We start from the raw sequence: 21,997 nt of genomic DNA on the forward strand, positions 1-21,997 counted from the left end.
GGAGGACCAAAAAAAAAGCCGATACTGATTAATCGGACAATATTTTTTTTTTTTTGTAATAATGACAATTACAACAATACTGAACTTAATATAATACATCAATAAAATCAATTTAGCCTCAAATAAATAATGAAACATGTTCAATTTGGTTTAAATAATGCAAAAACAAAGTCTTGGAGAAGAAAGTAAAAGTGCAATATATGCCATGTAAGAAAGCTAACGTTTAAGTTTCTTGCTCAGAACATATGAAAGCTGGTGGTTCCTTTTTAACATGAGTCTTCAATATTCCCAGGTAAGAAGTTTTAGGTTGTAGTTATTATAGGAATTATAGGACTATTTCTCTCTATACCATTTGTATTTCATATACCTTTGACTATTGGATGTTCTTATAGGCACTTTAGTATTGCCAGTGTAACAGTATAGATTCCGTCCCTCTCCTCGCTCCTTCCTACCTGGGCTCGAACCAGGAACACATCGACAACAGCCACCCTCGAAGCAGCGTTACCGATGCAGAGCAAGGGGAACAACTACTCCAAGTCTCAGAGCGAGTGACGTTTGAAACGCTATTAGCGCGCACCCCGCTAACTAGCCATTTCACATCAGTTACACCAGCCTAATCTCGGGAGTTGATAGGCTTGAAGTCATAAACAGAGCAATGCTTGAAGCATTGCGAAGAGCTGCTGGCAAAACGCACGAAAGTGCTGTTTGAATTAATGCTAATGAGCCTGCTGGTGCCTACCAACGCTCAGTCAGACTGCTCTATCAAATGATAGACTTAATTATAACATAATAACACACAGAAATACGAGCCTTAGGTCATTAATATGGTCAAATCCGGAAACTATCATCTCGAAAACAAAACATTTATTATTTCAGTGAAATACGGAACCGTTCCGTATTTTATCTAACGGGTGGCATCCATTAGTCTAAAGTTGTTTAAAAAAGATGTTAAAAATATTTTTTAAATCGTTCACTCGGTGTCCAAAAATACCGATTTCCGATTGTTATGAAAACTTGAAAATGGCCCTAATTAATCGGTCGACCTCTAGTTTCCTCATCATCATGAGCTTTATCTTCATTACCTTTTTTCATATCCTGTCACAAAAATGTAGGGGATGCTTACATCAGCTGGAATAAATTGTGATGGGCAAGGTTAGATAAATAAATGCTTTATTGTCATCAGCATGATTAACAGAATATCACATTATCGTTATTTCTTGAGCAAAACTTTGTAAGCAAATTTGTAATGTTAACACAGAGACAGAAATAACGATTAAAGGACTAATGAGATACTGATATATGTACATTTTTCTAGGTCAGTGCTGATCTCTTTGACAGTTCAAAATGGTTAAATGGAAATAGTTGCCAACTAGATTCAGTTCGCAATGAATATGGCTGCTAGCCATGAGACTGACTCTCTTCAGCTGCTGTTATCATAACATCCTCTAGAGGTCAGTAGTTTGCTGTTGTATTGTATGGCTTTGAAAGCAGGCTTACTCTGTACAGATATGAACATTGACATGACTTGGAAATATTAATTTAGTAGAGAGGATTGAGTCACTGCACGTGAGCACAGGTCTGATACACAAGACTGCATCTGTCTAACACTGATTCCACAGAACATTGTGTACTATATTCTTGTACATTCATGTGTACTATAACTATTTGAGCGACAACCACTACTGGGATTGTTAACCTGGGCTTTTATATCAAAACGTTAGGAGCAGATACATTACATTAGACAGGGATTTGATCGATTGGCATTTTTTGCTTGAAACACAAATAACTTTGATGGAAAGTCGGATCAAGGAATAAACGTACAATAATAATGGATTTCAAAGACGATTTCTAGGAAAGTCTTTGAACCAAGGTGCAGAGGTACCAGAACCTCCACCACACAGTTGGAGAGCTGACTAAAGAACCAATCACATAGCATCCACACGTCTTGAAGCAATGCAGAGTTCCAGTTTTCCATTTGACGATCAACTGTACGATTGTGTCGGTATGCCTCGAACACCAGCAAAGTGCAGCAGAGATATGCTTTCTCAGCTCTATACATTCCCTAGTCTAGAATGCCCTGGAGCACTGGGTAGTAAGACACACAGTCAGGGAATGCAGCCCCCCCTGAATCCTTGCAACCGGAATGTCAGCCAGTCAGAGAAACAAAGGTCAAAAGCCTGTTATTCTGTATGTGTGGACTATGGGACTGGACTCTGGTTCTGGCTCAGCTGGGGATGTTGGGGAGGAAGGAAAGACGCCGTCCTCGACGTCTGTCTCCTCCCCTCCCTCCCCAGCCATCAATGGCTGCCATGTGTTCTTCAGCTCCCTCTGGTACTTGGCCATGAGAGAGGCGTAGATACAGCCGTAGGTGGCCGCCACCACCATCATCACACACACCACACCACACACACATGCCGCCACGATCTGAGTCCCCCAGGCCCTGCGCACGCTAATGGGTCGGTAGCGCTGGCGTACACAGTCCTCTTGGTTGGCCTGGGGCCCGTTCATGGGCCCATTGATCCGACCGACACAGGGTGGGCGCCCCCCACGGGGCCCGTCGTAGCCATGGACACTGGCCTGGTTCTCCAACTGCAGGCAGTAGTTGAACATCTCTATGGGGATGCTGCGGATGTCCCGCCCCCTCAGCTCCTTCGGTAGGTTGCACTTCACAGCATCCACCTGCCCGTCTGAAACACACATAGGGATCTAGTGGATCTCTAGCAAGATCAATAGATAATCAAGCTCATTTACAGATCAATAACATACATTACACAGTATCAGACTAGTACATGACATGGAACAAAGGCCAAACTGACTTGACTGTACATGAAACACTGTAAGCTTGAAGCAATACACAACATAACACTGACGTCTGTACAGAAGCCACTCCATCCAGTGCTTGAAGTCCCTCAGGTTGCAGTCACACTCCCAAGGGTTGCCTGCCAGTTGGAGGCTCAGCAGTCTGCCCAGGGGCTGGAAGGTGGCTCTGTCCAGGCTCCGCAGCTTGTTTCCAGTCAGAGACAGCCAGGCCAGGCCCTGGAGCCCATCCAGCAGCCCATTGGGAAAAACTACCAGGCCGTTCAGGGACAAGTCCAGCCCTTTCAGTATCCAAAGACCCTGGAACAGCTCCCGGCTCAACCCCCAGCGACTACCGTTACACTGGGTAACCTCCGTTTGGTTACTGGGGACTGTAGGGGTAAGTAGGGGGCAGTCACCCAGGTAGTTCCCTGAGAGGTTGAGCCACTGCAGGCCTCTGAGGCCGGAGAAAGACCCTGGTTGCAGGCTGGAGAGGTGGTTGTCAGAAAGGTCCAGGAGCTCCAGAGCGCTGAGGTTGGACAGGGCCCCGTCGCCCAGGGAGGAGAGGTTGTTGTGGGACAGGCGGAGGGTGCGGGTGTCCTGGGGCAGCAGGGGCAGGATGGTGGTTAGGGAGAGCAGAGCCAGGCCTGTACAGTCTGTGCCGTTGCTGTTGCAGATGCACACAGTGGGACAACCGCTAGCTGCCTCTAGCAGACCCAGGAGTACTAGCAGCAGACTGGGCAGGGCTGCAAAGACTGGGGAGAGAGAAGAAGAGGGCTTTAGGAAGAGGACTTTGATACAGTGAGGGGAAAAAGTATTTGATCCCCTGCTGATTTTGTACATTTGCCCACTGACAAACGTACAAAATTAGCAGCGGATCAAATACTTTTTAAGCAATCTAAGCAATCTAAAACAAATATATTGTACGTACAGAAAGTTCTGGAGTAGATTAGATTAGAAGTTTAATAGTCACATGTACAGGGTTGCAGGCATAATTACAGGGTACAGTAAAAAAAAAAACATAAGCTCCGAGCTCCAACAATGCAGGTCAAAGTGAAATAAAACAATACATGTAATTATAAAGAATATAAATAAATGTAAATAAAATATATACATGTTAACACTTTAATAATGGTAAATGTTCATTGGGGTAGGGGTAGGGGCAGGGTAAATGTCCGTTGGGGGGAGGTCCAGGAGGGGGACAAGGTGAGCAGGTTGCTGCCAAGTGGTGTCTACTCAGCAGCCTGATGGTCTAGGCGTGGAAGCTGTCGGCCAGCCTTCCAGTTTTTGCCATGATGCTCCTGTACTACCTGCGTATTCGTGATGGAAGCCGGAAGAACAGGCCATGGCTCGGGTGATGAGTAACTTAACACTGTTGTCTGTCAATCAGCCCACTGTGGCAATCACTCACCCAGGCTCTCCAGGTGTGTACTCCTAGGCAAGTCGAGGGGCTGCATGTCTGCTGCCACCCTAGACTGGCACTGGCATCGGGCTCTCTCAGTAGGTGACCTCCTTGTGCCACCCACCAGCTAGAGAGAGAGAGAGAGATGGTAGTACATGGTGTTGATGTGGGTCTGTAGGAGAGAGATTGTTGGCCGTTTTGACTTACCTTACATAATACTGACTATGACAATATGTGTACAGATTAGTAAAGACAATATAATCTGTTCCATCTGATTTGGAAAAGCTTCATTATATACTTCCCCCTCTTCCCTCTCGGACTATTTAAGAGTTTGTTTCCCTTTTCATCCCTTTCAATTCCCTGATATTTCGGGGTGGGTCCTGGGATCAGTCAAAAATGAGCTTGATGCACCTCTACAGAGGTCTGTGCTTATCCGAAAGTAAATGCAAGTACTCTACAGAGGTTTTTAAAATGTATTTAAATTCAAAAGCAATGTTCCTGCGTTAGCAGAGAATGAATTCACCGTAAACGATGCTTATACAGTAATCCTCAATTAGCTTTGCATTTATTTTGCGCAATCTGTAACGCTTCAGCGTTACAGACTGAACAGAGCACCAAGTCAAAGTTAACATTCTACTGAACAGCCACTCAACTGTAGAAGTCTTAGAGACAACCCTCATCTTTCACATGCAGACAATCACAGAGGAGAAAGTTATGGTTTTTTCCCAGGCTGAGTTCTTATGGCCTTTGGTCTCTGTGTTGATTTGAAGTGGAGAAGGAGAGGGATAGAGAGGTGAGAGGAGAGAGAGAGAAGACAGACAGACCGAGAGAGAGAGACAGACAGACAGACAGACAGACAGACAGACAGACAGACAGAGAGAGACAGACAGACGGAGAGAGACAGAGAGACAGACGGAGAGAGACAGAGAGACAGACAGATGGAAAGTGAGAGAGAGGACAGAGAGAGAGAGAGAGAGACACAGAGAGAGAGAGAGAGAGATTACTGATTAGAAAGAGATTATGTAGCTCCATCATGCATGCCTCTGCTGCCACTTAGAGGAGCCAGTTAAGAGGAGCCTTAAGGTCTTTATTTTGTCATCGGTCCACAAAGATCCTGAATTGCTCTCCTCCGCTCAACATTCCTCTCCCATTCACTTAGTCTGTACTCACATACGTACGCACAGTCTATACAGTTGCAGGATCTTAATTTTACCAGTTTCTCACAGAAGGAAAATAATCTTGCAGCAACAGGAAATGTGAATTATTGTGTGGATTGTAATTCCTGGACATTTTTATAGGGGTTGATAGATTTTTTTGTTTGGGTAAATCAAGTTGACATCTGTAAGTGGAAATTGCAAACTTAAGGATACTTTTTACATCTCCTATACATGTATGTTGTTTCCTGCAACAACATTGTGATCCAATTAAAATCATATACCTGTATATGTCTAAATCTACACTTGTGTTATTTAACATTCTGTATTCATCTGTAGGTGGAGTTAGAGGGCATTGGGGGCACTAGCGGGATTGTTTGATTGTGTGAAGTGCAATGCCTGAGATGTACGCTTGTGGCGGTTGGTGATGTTTAAGATGAGGGAGGACGATTTTATTTTTTTATTTTATAAGTGTGGCTTTATTTCTATTACAGCATGTTGGATGACTGTCCTTCATATTCCGTTCACCCAGCTCAATGTATTAGGTCGATAGGTTTAGGCTACTACATACCCATGAGGTTGCTACAACCTATGAATGAAAGTTTACAACATAGGTGCACAGGTCGAGAGAAAAATGTGAGTAATCAAGGTGACAGACAGTGACACATTCAATACTGCCTTGCACAATCTTGCCTGATCTAGGGTGTAATCATTAGTCCAACAGTTGCAAATGAGAGTTTCTATTGGACAAATTCAGGTATGTTTATCTCTGTCTCGTTCTGTTTGCTTCCGTTTAAGAAACGTTTTTCAACAGAATTGGCAGAATGAATACACTCCTGATTACACGCAAACACAGTTCACTTTCATAGCAGCCACATACAAACAGCATGATTATTTTGCTCATTGTATAATTCCTTCTTGCATCTATGCAATCTCCTCCTCTAATATTTTCCCTTCGCTTGTGGACTTCAGTGCACAATACATCAGCTGTCTGTGACCAAACCTTCATATCATAACCGCTAACTGCTACACACAGCCTAAATCGTTGTCACCATATTAGCTAACGTCATAGTCAACATAGCTACTAGAACTATTGTGTTAGCAAACCCACTACAATAATGCAGTACAGTGTATAGTCAGCAAGCAGTTTAGCAGTTACGCCGGGAGGCCCCTGTGGCAATAAATCAATAAAACCAAAAGCTTACCTTGACTTGGAAGAGTTATAGCATCCCTCTCTGTTTGAGCTGGGTGTTTGAGTGGGGTAAACTAGTGATCTGCATTCGCTAGCTAAGTGAAGGTTTTTAAAAAAATACAATAAAATCTCTCTCTCTTCTTCATTTTTTTCAAAACTGTTCAACTATTGTTTGAGACAACTACTTACTACAATAGTTTTAGTTTTAGATATATGAAGTGTGCATGATTCTTAATCTCGAAAAGAAGTTTGCTTGCTTCTGTTTCTCAATGTGAAATGTGCTTGGTTCTGATTCTCAATATGATGTGTGCTTGGTTCTGATTCTCTATATGAAGTGTGCTTGCTTCTGTTTCTCAATTCTCAATATGAAGTGTGCTTGGTTCTGTTTCTCAATTCTCGATATGAAGTGTGCTTGCTGCTGATTCTCGATATGAAGTGTGCTTGGTTCTGATTCTCGATATGAAGTGTGCTTGCTTCTGTTTCTCAGTTTTAGGCGTGTTTGGTTATATTAGTGTATAGGGGAGGGTGTTTTTCGGTTTCTCTGTTTCAGCTGTGAGGTGTGCTGTGCTTGTCCTGTTTAATCAGGGGCATGATGAGTACATCTGATTTGGAGTCAGTTGATCCACAACGTTCTGTCACTGTCTGGTCTGGAGCCAGTGCAGCAGCAGCTTAATTAACCAGCCTTAAAAGGATGAGGTAATCCTCATTCCTCAATTAGTGCTGGGGTCCTGAGAAGATTACCCTGACCTGTCTGTCAGAGGTCCAGCACCAAGGAAGTTACAGAAGATGAAGTGGGGATATCTGATATAAGGCCTTTTGAGAGCTTTCATTTAATTTCCACGGCTACATAGGAATTTGTGGAAATGTAACATCTTGACACCAAGTGAAATGTCAGTATGAATATGCAAGCACGTGTGCAATAGAATCAACTAAACTGTAATATTTTAACTTAAACTGAGAGTATTACATTTAGGTCAGACTCTTGTTTAGTAGGGAACACAAATACATAAACACAAACACACACACTGCCCTAAGCCAAGGACATGTATAGAAGAGGGAACACTCAGATTTAGGGGAGGTACCTCATTTTCTATGGATATGGCTTTGAACAGAAGCCTCTGGCCACACTCCTGCCATTTACGTATCACACACACACACACTCACACACACACACACACACTCACACAAACACAGAGATTCATACACAAACTCACTCACACACTCAAACACACACACACACAAACTCGCACACACACACACTCACACACAAACTCACACACACACGCTTATACACAAACTCACAAACTCGCACACACACACACTCACACACAAACTCACACACACACGCTTATACACAAACTCTCACACACACACACACACACACACACACACACACACACACACACACACACACACCCTCTCTCTCTCATTCCCACATCAGAGCACTTCTCATTCCGTCCCTCAGTCAGCTTCTACTTCTCCTTGTCTCTGCCCTACTTTTTTAGGTCCAGTACAGTAGTCAAATCAAAGTGATTGAAGCACTTGGGAGTTCATTCCAGTGGGGGGCTGCCTCATTGAATTACACTTTCAGCTGATGAGAGAAGCTTTTGGGGGGGATAACAATAAAAAGCTAGCATGCATAATTTAGTACAGACTTGCCACAAAAGGATGATAGATAGATGCGTAAGTGTTGGGACAAATATGGTAGTCTATACAGACACAATTAAGTGTTTTGGCATCCTTACATGATTCACTATTTCTTCTAAAATAAGTTGAAATTGAAACCTTTGGGGTGTACACATAGGTATTTATTTTTGATTTAGAGGATAAAAAAATTAATACATCTGAACTGAACTTAGATTTTTCACTTGAAAGGCAAAAAATGGCCTGGACTAAATTATACAAAATTCAAATTAATATGGTTGGAGGCAGGTGATTTTCGTGTATGTCTAATTTACCTCACCTGAGGTAAATTGCTGGTGCCTACAGGGTACAAATAGCCATTCAACCAGTTCTGAAAAGTGAAAAGGGAACATTTTGCTCCATTGCACTCCAATGTAAAATGCAATGTTGCCATTTAACTGCATCTGCATATGCAACAGCTCCAACTGGAGGTGCAGAGTGTCAAAGTATCCCACATTATACCAAGTGTTTAATTACAAACGATGGCGTTGCGAGCTGCATTGACAGCTTGGTACCATCAAGTGCACCATCACACAGATCACATTGGATTAGGCCTCCCTCTGCCTCCCACTCATTGATGGTAAATGAGCAGTTATTCCTGCCCCAGATTAGGACACAGGTCTCAATCCTCCACGGCAGCAGGGTTTAGACTGCAGGACAGATGCTTGTTATGATTCCAGATGGCTGCTTGTGTGGCGGTGGAACACATAGAACACATTCAGTGCCTTGCAAAAGTATTCATCCACCTTGGTGTTTTTCCTATTTTGTTGAATTGCAACCTCTAATTTAGTGGAACACATAGAACACATTCAGTGCCTTGCAAAAGTATTCATCCCCCTTGGTGTTTTTCCTATTTTGTTGAATTGCAACCTCGAATTTAAATTGATTTTTAGTTGGATTTCAGGGAATGGACATACACAAAATTTTCCAAATTGGTGAAGTGAAATTTTAAAAATAACTTGTTTCAAAAAAGTATTGAAAAAAGAAAAGTGGTGTGTACATATTTATTCACCCCCCTTTGCTATGAAGCCCCTAAATAAGATCTGGTGCAACCAATTACCTTCAGAAGTCACATAATTAGTCCACCTGTGTGCAATCTAAGTGTCACATGACCTGTCACATGATCTCAGTATATACACCTGTTCTGAAAGGCCATGGAGTCTGCAACACCACTAAACAAGGGGCACCACCAAGCAAGCGGCACCATGTAGACCAAGGAGCTCTCCAAACAGGTCAGGGACAATGTTGTGGAGAAGTACAGATCAGGGTTGGGTTATAAAAAATATCTGAAACTTTGAACATCCCACGGAGCACCATTACTAAAAAAATGGAAAGAATGTGTCGTAGCAAAATCAGAATTAGTTAGGTAACATTGATAAATAAGATGTTTAATACATTTTCAGAAATATGCTTATGTGGGAAAAAGTCACTTGGGGCCCAGAGAGGGGAGAGGTCAGGCTTGTCTTCTTATGTGATGCTATGAAGAATATCAGAAGGGGAGGAGGACAGAATGGAGGCTTGTCTTCATATGTGATGCTATGAAGAATATCAGAAGGGGAGGAGGACAGAATGGAGGCTTGTCTTCTTATGTGATGCTATGAAGAATATCAGAATGGGAGGAGGACAGAATGGAGGCTTGTCTTCTTATGTGATGCTATGAAGAATATCAGAATGGGAGGAGGACAGAATGGAGGCTTGTCTTCATATGTGATGCTATGAAGAATATCAGAAGGGGAGTATCTAGAATTTACAATTGATATATGCTATTGGATGAGGTAATGTTTTGTTACTATGATGTACCAAGAACGAGAAGTAGAACCTCGTCTAAGAGAGCAAACTGAACGATTATTTATAGCTAATGCTATCTAGCTATGGGGTACTCCTTTTTCAAGTAAAAGGTTCTTTGTGAACTGTTCCTGAGGTCTGTGTTTCGTCATGTGAGTTGAGATGGGTGTGTCTTGGCTATAAATGATACTAAGAACTGTTTTGTAAGCACTCTCAGAGAATTCATTTATAGACACTGAATTCATCTGAGAGTCACAGGGCTATGGTGAAGCTCATATATAATTAAAGATGGACTTTATAATATAACTCTGACTTGTGTGTGGTTTGCTCTCTCAATGTTTAGTAATACAGGAAATTACCACGACATACAGTATTGCATAATGACAAACCTGCCAAGAGGGGCCGCCCAACAGAACTCACAGACCAGGGAAGGGGGCATTAATCAGAGGCAACAAAGATACCAAAGATAACCCTGAAGGAGCTGCAAAGCTCCACAGCGGCGATTGGAGTATCTGTCCATATGACCACTTTAAGCCATACACTCCACAGAGCTGGGCTTTATGGAAGAGTGGCCAGAAAAAAATACATTGCTTAAAGAAGAAAATAAGCAAACACATTTGGTTTTCGCCAAAAGGCATTTGAGAGAATCCCTTAATAGCGTGCCCAGAATGAACTACCTCCTACTCTGTCCCAGATGCTAATATATGCATATTATTATTAGTATTGGATAGAAAACACTCTGAAGTTTCTAAAACTGTTTGAATAATGTCTATGAGTATAACAGGACTCATATGGAAGGCGAAAACCTGAGACAAATCCAACCAGGAAGTGGGGCATCTGAGGTTTGTAGTTTTTCTAAGCTTGGCCTACCGAATACACAGTGGGATATGGAAAACGTTGCACTTCCTACGGCTTCCACTAGATGTCAACCGTCTTTAGAAACTTGAATGAGGGTTCTACTATAAAGGAGGGGCTCATGAGACCTGTTTGAGTCAGTGGTCTAGCAGAGTGTCTCAGGCTTGTGACGCGAGCTCCCGACAGAGTTACCTCTCGTTCCAGTGCTTTTCTTCAGACATAGGAATTCTCCGGTTGGAACATTATTGATGTTTTATATTAAAAACATCCTAACGATTGATTCCATACATCGTTTGACTTGTTTATACAACCTGTAATTTAACTTTTTGAGTTTTTGTCTGGATGAAGTGCTTGCGCCTCATGAAGATGAATTAGTGGGCTGAACACGCTAACAAGTGGCTATTTGGACGTAAATGATGGACTTTATGGAACTTTATGGAACAAATCAGTCATTTATTGTCGAACTGGGATTCCTGGGAGTGCCTTCTGATGAAGATCATCAAAGGTAAGTGAATATTTATGGTGTTATTTCTAACTTTTGTTGACTCCAAAATGGCGGATATTTCTATGGCTGGATTGGGCTCTGAGCGCCGTTCTCAGATTATGCTTTTTAAGGTAAAGTTTTTTTTAAATCTGACACAGCGGTGGCGTTAAGGAGAAGTCTATCTTTAATTCTGTGAATAACACTTGTATCTTTTATCACTGTTTATTATGAGTATTTCTGCTAAACCACCGGATGTTTTGGAATCAAAACATTACTGCACGTAACGCGCCAATGTAAACTGAGATTTTTGGATATAAATATGCACATTATCAAACAAAACATACATGTCTTGTGTAACATGATGTCCTATGAGTGTCATCTGATAAAGATCATCAAAGGTTAGTGATTCATTTTATCTATATTTCTGATTTTTGTGACTCCTCCCTTTAGCTGGAAAAATGGCTGTGTGATTTTTTTTGACTTGGCTATGACCTAACATAATCATATGTTGTGCTTTCCCTAAAGCATTTTTGAAATCGGACACGATGGGTAGATTAACAAGATGTTTATCTTTCATTTGCTGTATTGGACTTGTTAATGTGTGAAAGTTACATATTTAAAAAAAAAAAAAAAGAATTTTGCGCTGCCTTCTCAGCGGAATGTTGTCGAAAGGTTAACATATGGAAAAGGATACTCTGGTCAGATGAGACTACAATTTAGCTTTTTGGCCATCAAGGAAAACGCTATGTCTGGCGCAAACCCAACACCTCTCATCACCACAGTGAAGCATGGTGGTGGCAGCATCATGCTGTGGGGATGTTTTTCATCGGCAGGAACTGGGAAAACTGGTCAGAATTGGAGGAATGATGGATGGCGCTAAATACAGAGAAATTCTTGAGGGAAACCTGTTTGTCTTCCAGAGATTTGAGACTGGGACGGAGGTTCACCTTCCAGCTGGACAATGGCCGTAAGCAAACTGCTGAAGGAACACTTGAGTGGTTTAAGGGGAAACATTTAAATGTCTTGGAATGGCCCAGTCAAAGCCCAGACCTCAATCCCATTGAGAATCTGTGGTATGACTTAAAGATTGCTGTAGGAGCAGGAGCAGTTTTGCCTTGAAGAATGGGCAAAAATCCCAGTGGCTAGATTTGCCAAGCTTATACATACCCCAGGAGACTTGCAGCTGTAATTGCTGCAAAAGGTGACTATACAAAGTATTGACTTCGGGGGGTTGAATAGTTATGCATGCTCAAGTTTTCAGTTTTTTGTGTTTCTTGTTTTTTTCGCAATAAAACATATTTTGCATCTTCAAAGTGGTAGGCATGTTGTGTAAATCAAATTATATAACCCCCCCCAAAATCTATTTTAATTCCAGGTTGTAAGGTAACAAAATAGGAAAAATGCTAGGGGGTGTGAATACTTTCGCAAGCCCCTGTAGAGCAACACGTAAAACACATAGAACAAGACATAGAACAACACGTACACTACCAGTCAAAAGTTTTAGAACACCTACTCATTCAAGGATTTTTCTTTATTTTTACTATTTTCTACATCGTCGAATAATAGTTAAGACATCAAAACTATAAAATAATACATATGGAATCGTGTTGAACCTAAAACGTGTTAAACAAATTAATATATTTGAGATTCTTCAAATAGCCACCCTTTGCCTTAATAACAGCTTTGCAATCTCTCAACCAGCTTCACCTGGAATGCTTTTCCAATAGTCTTGAAAGAATTCCCACATTTGCTGAGCACATGTTGGCTGCTTTTCCTTCCCTCTGTGGTCCGACTAATCCCAAACCATCTCAATTTGGTTGAGGTCGGGTGGATTGTGGAGGCCAGGTTATCTGACGCAGCACTCATCACTCTCGTTGGTAAAATATCCCTTACACAGCCTGAAGGTGTGTTGGGTCATTGTCCTGTTGAAAAACAAATGATAGTCCCACTAAGCCCAAACCAGATGGGATGGCGTATCGCTGCAGAATGCTGTAGTAGCCATGCTGGTTAAGTGTGCCTTGAATTCTAAATAAATCAGACAATGTCACCAGCAAAGCACCCCCACACCATTACACCTCCTCTATGCTTTATGGTGGGAAATACACATGCAGAGATCATCCATTCACCCACACCACATTGGGCCAGAGGTAGCCCAGTGGTTAGAGCATTGGGCCAGTAACCAAACAGTTGCTAAAGCAAATCCCCAAACTGACAAGGTACAAATCTGTTGTTCTACCCCTGAACAAGGCAGTTAACCCACTGTTCCTAGGCCATCATTGTAAATATGAATTTGTTCTTAACTGACTTGCCAAGTTAAATTAAGGTTACATTTTATTTAATCTAAAATCTCACAGACACAGCAGTTGGAACCAAAAATCTCCAATTTGGTCTCCAGACCAAAGGACACATTTCCACCGGTCTAATGTCCATTGCTTGTGTTTCTTGGCCCAAGCAGGTCTCTTCTTCTTATTGGTGTGCTTTAGTAGTGGTTTCTTTGCAGCAATTCGACCATGAAGGCCTGATTCACATCAGTTGATGTTGAGATGTATCTGTTACTTGAACTCTGAAGCATTTATTTGGGCTGCAATTTCTGAGGCTGGAAACTCTAATGGCAGGTAACTCTAATGAATGAGTAACCTCTGCAGCAGAGGTAACGCTGAGTCTTCCTTTCCTGTGGCGGTCCTCATGAGAGACAGTTTTATCATAGCGTTAGACAGTTTTTGAGACTGCACTTGAAGAAACTTGAATTCTTGAAATGTTCCGTATTGACTGACCTTCATGTCTTATAGTAATGATGGACTGTCATTTCTCTTTGCTTATTTGCACTGTTCTTGTCATAATATGGACTTGGTATTAAACCAAAAGGGGCTATCTTCTGTATACCCACCCCACTACCTTGTCACAATACAACTGATTGGCTCAAACGCATTAAGAAGGAAAGCAATTCCACAAATAATTTCTGTTAATTGAAATGCATTCCAGGTGATTACCTCATGAAGCTGGTTGAGAGAATGCCAAGAGTGTGCAAAGCTGTCATCAAGGCAAAGGGTGGCTAGTTTGAAGAGTCTAAAATACAAAATATATTTTGATTTGTTTAACACTTTTTTTGCTTACAACATGATTTAATATGTGTTATTTCATAGGTTTGATGTCTTCACTATTAGTCAAATAGTTTAAAAAAAGAATAATTGAATGAGTTGGTGTTCTAAAACTTTTGACCAGTAGTGTAGAACACATAGAACAACACATTGAACACCACATGACCACAGGTATGTGGACACTGTCAAACATCTCCAAAATCATGGGCATTACAGTTTTTTCTGAATGCTTAAACACTAACAGTCATTCTTGAAGCACTATAGTCTAAAACCATTAACACTTGTAGCCAATGCATTCATCAAGTGTGCCAAATTGAATGCATGTTCTCTTTTTTACACTCAGTTTGTAATTGTACAACACATTTTTTGCTAAACTGTAAATACAACTCACTGCTTTACACTCAATTTGCAATTTAATAACACACTTCTAGCAAAACTGTTAACATTGGTCTCTACATTGCTACACTATTTCGCCAATTTCCTTTCCACATTTACACATGTGAAAACACTTTTAGATAATGAGTTCACTTACAGATCAGAGCTTGAGCACTATAAATATGCCACAGGTAAACAATTGGTTCGGACAACAATGGAGGCCAATATTGGACAGAGAGTAAGAGGGGTGAAAACTAGAGGAGGAGAAGGACGTGGGGAAGGAGAGGATGGGGAAGAGGAAGGGTAGTCAGGAAAACAATAAACTGATGAAATCAGAGCGACTGTGGTTGACCATGTTGTCCACCATGGGATGAGCATGAGGGAGGCTGGGCAACGGGCTCAACCAAATCTGAGCCGCTATGCTGTTGCAGGTATCATCCAGACATTTCTAAATGAGAACCGGTAAGTAACTGTTAGTGCTGTAGTCTTACTGGTACAGAAATATGTACTATACTTTCATAATGAGAAGGATCTATCACTAAAACCATTCAAATGTTTTTACAGAACTGCAAGAAAACCAGTATCTGGTGGAAGAGGTCAACTGTTCACCTCAGAGCAGGAGACCCACATTGTAAATATGGTCATTGCAAATAGCTGCATCAGACTCAGAGAACTGCAGGACCACATAATGGCAGATAACACCATATTACAAAACGCCAACAGAGTGAGTCTCTATGCACTGTCTCGTCTACTGAAACAGAGTGAGTCTCTGCACTGTCTCGTCTACTGAAACAGAGTGTGTCTCTCTGCACTGTCTCGTCTACTGAAACAGAGTGTGTCTCTCTGCACTGTCACGTCTACTGAAACACAATAAAATTAGGATGAAGCAGCTGTACAGTGTCCCCTTCGAAAGAGACTCAGACCGTGTAAAACAACTGAGATATGAATATGCGCAGGTAAGCTATACTATCCTATCATTGGTACTGGATCTAGAAGTGTATGGTGCTACATCATATGGACTGATCCCTGTCTTTTCCTACTGTGCTACATTGTTTTGTCTTGTCTCTTTGAGAGAGTCATGGAGCTAGAAGCAGATGCAGTGCATCATGAGCCAATATATGTGGACGAGGCAGGTTTCAACCTTGCAAAAACAAGGGGCCGCGGCAGAAATATCATCGGACACCGGGCCATCATCAACGTCCCGGGACAAGTGGTGGCAACATATCAATGTGTGTGGCTATTAGTCAAAATGGCGTCCTTCACCATCATGCCCATACAACAGGCCCATACAACACTGCACACATTATCACATTTCTGGACCCCCTCCACAACAGACTAATCCCTAATGACCAGGGGCCAGAGCAGCCCAGGTACGTTATCATCTGGGACAATGTTAGTTTCCACCGGGCTGCTGTGGGCCGCAATTGGTTCACAGGTCACCCACTTTTCATCGCACTCAAATCTCCCCTGTACTCTCCTTTCTGGAATCCTACTGAAGAATTCTACTCTGCGTGGCGTTAGAAGGTGTATGATCACCAGCCCCACCCTTCTACAGGCAATGGAGGAGGCTTGTGGAGACATCGATCAGGAGTCTTATGGCCAGACCCACGAAGGACGAGATGTAGCCTCGTTTATTTTTATTTTCTTTTTTTCTACCACAAATGTTTTTGTTTTCTTCTACTGCGCTTTTGTTGTTTGAGGAGTGTTAGAACATTTCGAAAAAATATATATGTTTTCCCCTTATTTGAGTTGACCGTGTGTTATGTTCGGAAAACACTTCCATACTTTACACATTTGGATACCTGTGTGTTTACTACACGTATGACAACATTTTTTTTCAAACTGCTGTGCCTTGCACACAGAAAAAGCAAAAGCCACAAGTGTTTTTCCTTTTTACCATCAGTGCCTAGTTGGTGCTTCGTGTACTTATTCAAATGATGGTTTGTGTGTACTGTATTGACGCAAAAACACAATTTGTTTTAAGAGTTTGAAGAGTTTTGCAAGAATTGTTTGCTTTTGCAAGAGATTTATAATGTTTGGTGTAAGGTTTTGTGGTTAGTGTGTAGAGTTTTGCAAAAATGGCCTATAGTTTCAAAGATAGTGTCTAAGTAATCAGAAAAAAAGCGTAATAAGGAGTTGGTCCCCCTTTGCTGCTATAACAGCCACTCTTCTGGGAAGGCTTTCCACTAGATGATGGGACATTGCTGCTGGGACTTGCTTCCATTTAGCCACGAGCATTAGTGAGGTCAGGCACTGATGTTGGGCGATTAGGCCTGGTTCACAGTCGGCGTTCCAATTCATCCCAAAGGTGTTCGATGGGGTTGTGATCAGGGCTCTGTGCAGGCAAGTCAAGTTCTCGACAAACAATTTCTGTATGGACCTTGCTTCGTGCACAGGGGCATTGTCATGCTGAAACAGGAAAGGTCCTTCCCAAACTGCTGCCACAAAGTTGGAAGCACAGAATCATCTAGAATGTCATTGTATGTTGTAGAGTTAAGATTTCTCTTCAATGGAACCAAGAGACCTAGCCCGAACCATGAAAAACTGCCCCAGACCATTATTCCTCCTCCACCAAACTTTACAGTTGGCACTATGCACTATGCTTCCACCAAACCAAGATTTGTCCGTCGGACTTCTAGATGGTGAATTGTGATTCATCACTCCAGAGAACGAATTTCCACTGCTCCAGAGTCCAATGACGGTAAATTTTACACCACTTCAGCTGATGCTTGGCATTGCGCATGGTGATCTTAGGCTTGTGGGCAGCTGCTCGGCAATGGAAACTAATTTCATGAAGCTCCTGACGAACAGTTATTGTGCTGACGTTGCTTCCAGAGGCAGTTTGGAACTCGGTAGTGAGTGTTGCAACCGAGGACAGGCGATGTTTACGACTTAAGGGCTTCAGCACTCAGCGGCCCCTTTCTGTGAGCTTGTGTGGCCTACCACTTTGCGGCTGAGCCATTGGTGCTCCTAGATGTTTTCACTGCACAATAACAGCACTTACAGTTGACCGGGATAGCTCTAGCAGGGCAGAAATTTGACGAACTGACTTGTTGAAAAGGTGGCGTCCTATGACGGTGCCAAGTTGAATGTCACTGAGCTCTTCAGTAAGGCCATTCTACTGGAAATGTTTGTCCATGGAGATTGCATGGTGGTGTGCTCAATTTTATACACCTGTCAGCAACGGGTGTGGCTGAAATAGTCGAATCCACTAATTTGATGTGGTGTCCACATACGTTTGTACATATGGTGTAGAACAACACATAGAAAACATAAAATAACACAGAACACATAAAATAACTCAGAACACATAGAATAACACATCAAAGAAAACAACACAACACATAACACATAGAAAGGAAGGGAAAGGGGGATACCTAGTCAGTTGGACAACTGAATGCATTCAACTGAAATGTGTCTTCCGCATTTAACCTAACCCCTCTGAATCAGAGAGGTGCGTGGGGATGCCTTAATTGACATCCAGGTCATCGGCATAGAACATGTAGAACAACACATAGAACACATAAAACCACACATAAAGCACATAAAACCACACATCGAACACATAGAACACATAAAACTACACAGAACCACACGTAGAACACACAAAATCACACATAGAACACATAAAACATAAAACTACACACAAAACCCACACATAGAACATATAGAACCACACACAGAACACATAAAACCACACATCGAACACATAGAACACATAAAACTACACAGAACCACACGTAGAACACACAAAATCACACATAGAACACATAAAACATAAAACTACACACAAAACTCACACATAGAACACATAGAACCACACATAGAACACATAAAACCACACATAGAACACATAGAACACATACAACTACACAGAACCACACGTAGAACACACAAAATCACACATAGAACACATAAAACATAAAACTACACACAAAACCCACACATAGAACACATAGAACCACACATAGAACACATAAAACCACACATAGAACACATAAAACCACACACAGAACACATAAAACCACACACAGAACACATAAAACCACACACAGAACACATAAAACCACACACAGAACACATAAAACCACACACAGAACACATAAAACCACACACAGAACACATAAAACCACACACAGAACACATAAAACCACACACAGAACTCATAAAACTACACACAGAACACATAAAACCACACATAGGCCCCAGTGTGAACTCACGCTCTAAATCTATAATACGTCATTTATTCTACATTATTTCTCATCCTAAACTGTGTTGTTGTTAGACCGCAAAACCCAAAGTGTCGATGTACTATAAAGAAGGCTATACAGTGTGTATACATCTATAGAACATGTCCATTTATGTGATATTATTTTACTACCTTATAGTAAACATTATTATTTTAATATACACCCCGATACTAGATGTAGAGTTTATATATAAGGTTATTCAGCTACTAACTACTAGATGTCTGTATTCAGAGTTTATATATAAGGTTATTCAGCTACTAATTACTAGATGTCTGTATTCAGAGTTTATATAAAAGGTTATTCAGCTACTAACTCTACTTTATGTCTGCAGTCTTTTACATGTTATAAAGCCCAACAGTTCCTCTTTTCATCCCAGTACACACTACCTGCATTGCAATGCTACTGTACCTCACTGCAGCTTGAACAAGGACAATTTCCCTTGGTTGTGTTTTGCTCCCAAAAGTTTATGGATTAGTTCATTCTGATAATTGTACTGGAAAAAAAATAGTGAAAAAAATAAAAATGACTTACCTGCAAACAGACTCAATGCATTAGCCTAGCAGCTGGAATATTCTTTCACAAGAAGCATAGAGAAAGGGAAAACCTCCCTAACAACAGACACTTCTACACACACAGAGCAGCAGCACACTCTCTCGCTCTTGCGCTCGCTCTCGCTCTTGCTCTCTCACACAGCCCGTGCATTACTCACCATCTGGTGATGTTTCAGTCTCCAAAGTGCTATAGCTCTTAAATAAGAAAAGTGCTTCAGTAGTATCTTTTATCCTCCCTGTGTGGAAAAAAACAATATGCTTCATCTGATGTTGCTGCTAACGGAGGTGTTTGGAGAAAGGTCCTGGTTCCTGTTGTATCTCTGTGTATCCTGGATGCTGGGGTCCCAAGAGAACAAACACATGCTCTTCAACTCCTGTCTTCTCCTCTGCTTCCTCCTTCTCTCTGCCTCTCGGGGCGGTCTCTCTCTCTCTCTCCCCTCTCCTCTCCTCTCAGGTCCGCTTACCGACTGTGCTTTCCTGGTAGTTGGAGCACACTACTGTCCAGAGGTTCAGTCTAGCTGTGTGTGTGTGTGTGTGTGTGTGTGTGTGTGTGTGTGTGTGTGTGTGTGTGTGTGTGTGTGTGTGAGCATGAAGCTTGGTTTGACAAAAAGAGTAACAGAGTGTGGTGCAGCTGTGTAAGCTCTCACACTGAATGAGAGAGCGAGAGATATACAGAGAGCGAGAGGAGATGGGGAGAGGGGGAAGCGAGGGGGGAGGGAGCGAGGGAGCGAGGAGGGAGAGCAGGAGGAGCGGGAGAGAGAGAAAGGGGAAGAGTGGGGAGAGAGGGGGGAGGGAGAGAGGGGAGAAGAGAGTGAGAGAGCAGGAGAGAGAGAGAGGGAGAATGGGGGAGAGGGAGGGCAGGAGGGAGAGAATGGGGGAGATAAAATGAGGAGAGAAAGGGGAAGAGGGGGAGGGAGAGGGAGAGCAGGAGGGAGAGAGAGGGAAAGGAGAGAGAGGGGGAGGGAGAGGGGGAGGAAAGGGAGAGCAGGAGAGAGAGAATGGGGAAAGGGGAAGAGGGAGAGAGAAAGGGGGAGAGGGGAGGGGAGAGGGAGGGAAAGGGGAGAGAGGGAAAGGTTGAGAGGAAGAGAGAAATAGAGAGAGAGAGAAATGGGAAGAGGGAGAGAGAGAGAGAGAGAGAGAGAGAGAAATGGGGAGAGAGGGAAAGGTGGGGAGTAAGAGAGAGAGAGAGGGATAATTGGAGGGGGAGAGAGAAAGGGAGTGAGAGAGGGGGGAGAGGGGAAGAGAGAGAGGGAAAGGTGGAGGGGGAGAGAGAGAGAAGGTGGGGGAGAGAGAGAGGGAGAGGGGGAGAGAGTGGAAGTGAAGGGAGAAGAGAGAGGTTGTGAGAGCGGGAGGAATCAGCTGATATAGCTCAGTACATCACAGAAGATCAGAGTGTCTCTATAGGCTGTTGTAAATCCTGGACCCTGAGCTGCATTTGTCCCAAAATGCCTAGTGATGGTCGGTGTGTGTGTGCCTCTTTTTCCATTACTTTCAGCTTTGCATCTGGTGGAAGACTATTGACTGCAGCAAAACTGCAAAACAATAAAAGCACCTCTGCTGCACCAGTGGCTCGTGCCAGGCAGCCAGGCAGCCTGACTTCCACTGATAAGGATCATGTCATTAAGAGATAGACTGAATCTGTTCTTGACTCATTCTGCTGTGTCATTGGTCTTGCTGGAAAGGTAGGCAATATCTGACAGGGAGGTATAGGTCTTCTGATTGGCTCCTCCTCTGTTCTGTCCAATTAGAGGTCACCAACAACTTACTCTACTCCAAGAGGGGGCTTAAAGATGTATCTTTGTTATCAACCTGTCATTGGTGTTGAATGTCATTCATTCAGTCATTCAGTCAGTCAATCAGTCAGTGTGTGTGGTCCTCCTTACTTCTCCGGACTGCAGATGACATGGTTTTGGTCAGAAGGACTCATTAGTAGAGTGATCAGACTGGGTGTGTTTGTGTGCATCGTACCGACACCACATGACCAAAAGACACTACACACCTGCTCGTCAAACATCTCATTCCAAAATCATGGGCATTCATATTGAGTTGGTCCCCCCTTTGCTGCTATAACAGCCTCTACTCTTTCTGGGAAGGCTTTCCACTAAATGTTGGAACATTTCTGCGGGGACTTGCTTCCTTTCAGCCACAAGAGCATTAGTGAGGTCGGGCACTGATGTTGGGCGTTTAGGCCTGGCTCGCAGTCGGTGCTTCAATTCTTCCCAAAGGTGCCAGTCAAGTTCTTCCACACCGATCTCTACCAACCATTTCTGTATGGACTTCGCTTTGTGCATGGGGGCATTGTCATGCTGAAACAGGAAAGGGCCTTCCCCAAACTGTTGCCACAAATTTGAATGCACAGAATGCTCCAGAAT

At 42.6% G+C, this 21,997-nt stretch overlaps 2 protein-coding genes across 2 annotated transcripts in view; one reads left to right on the plus strand and one right to left on the minus strand.

Moving 5' to 3' along the window:
* LOC110522741 (voltage-dependent calcium channel subunit alpha-2/delta-4-like) overlaps nucleotides 1-21,997 on the plus strand; it is a 68,011-nt gene that overhangs the window by 31,376 nt on the left and 14,638 nt on the right. The window lies entirely within an intron of this gene.
* LOC110521369 (leucine-rich repeat and transmembrane domain-containing protein 2-like) lies at nucleotides 1,165-20,172 on the minus strand. Its single transcript, XM_036969399.1, has 3 exons — nucleotides 19,784-20,172; nucleotides 4,208-4,325; nucleotides 1,165-3,551 (listed from the first exon to the last, which is right to left on the minus strand). Exons 1-3 carry the CDS (start codon nucleotides 19,784-19,786, stop codon nucleotides 2,755-2,757), a joined length of 918 nt encoding a protein of 305 aa, XP_036825294.1. The 5' UTR covers nucleotides 19,787-20,172; the 3' UTR covers nucleotides 1,165-2,754.

Source organism: Oncorhynchus mykiss, chromosome 30, assembly GCF_013265735.2.
Source record: "Oncorhynchus mykiss isolate Arlee chromosome 30, USDA_OmykA_1.1, whole genome shotgun sequence".
In the NCBI taxonomy this organism is placed as follows: domain Eukaryota; kingdom Metazoa; phylum Chordata; class Actinopteri; order Salmoniformes; family Salmonidae; genus Oncorhynchus; species Oncorhynchus mykiss.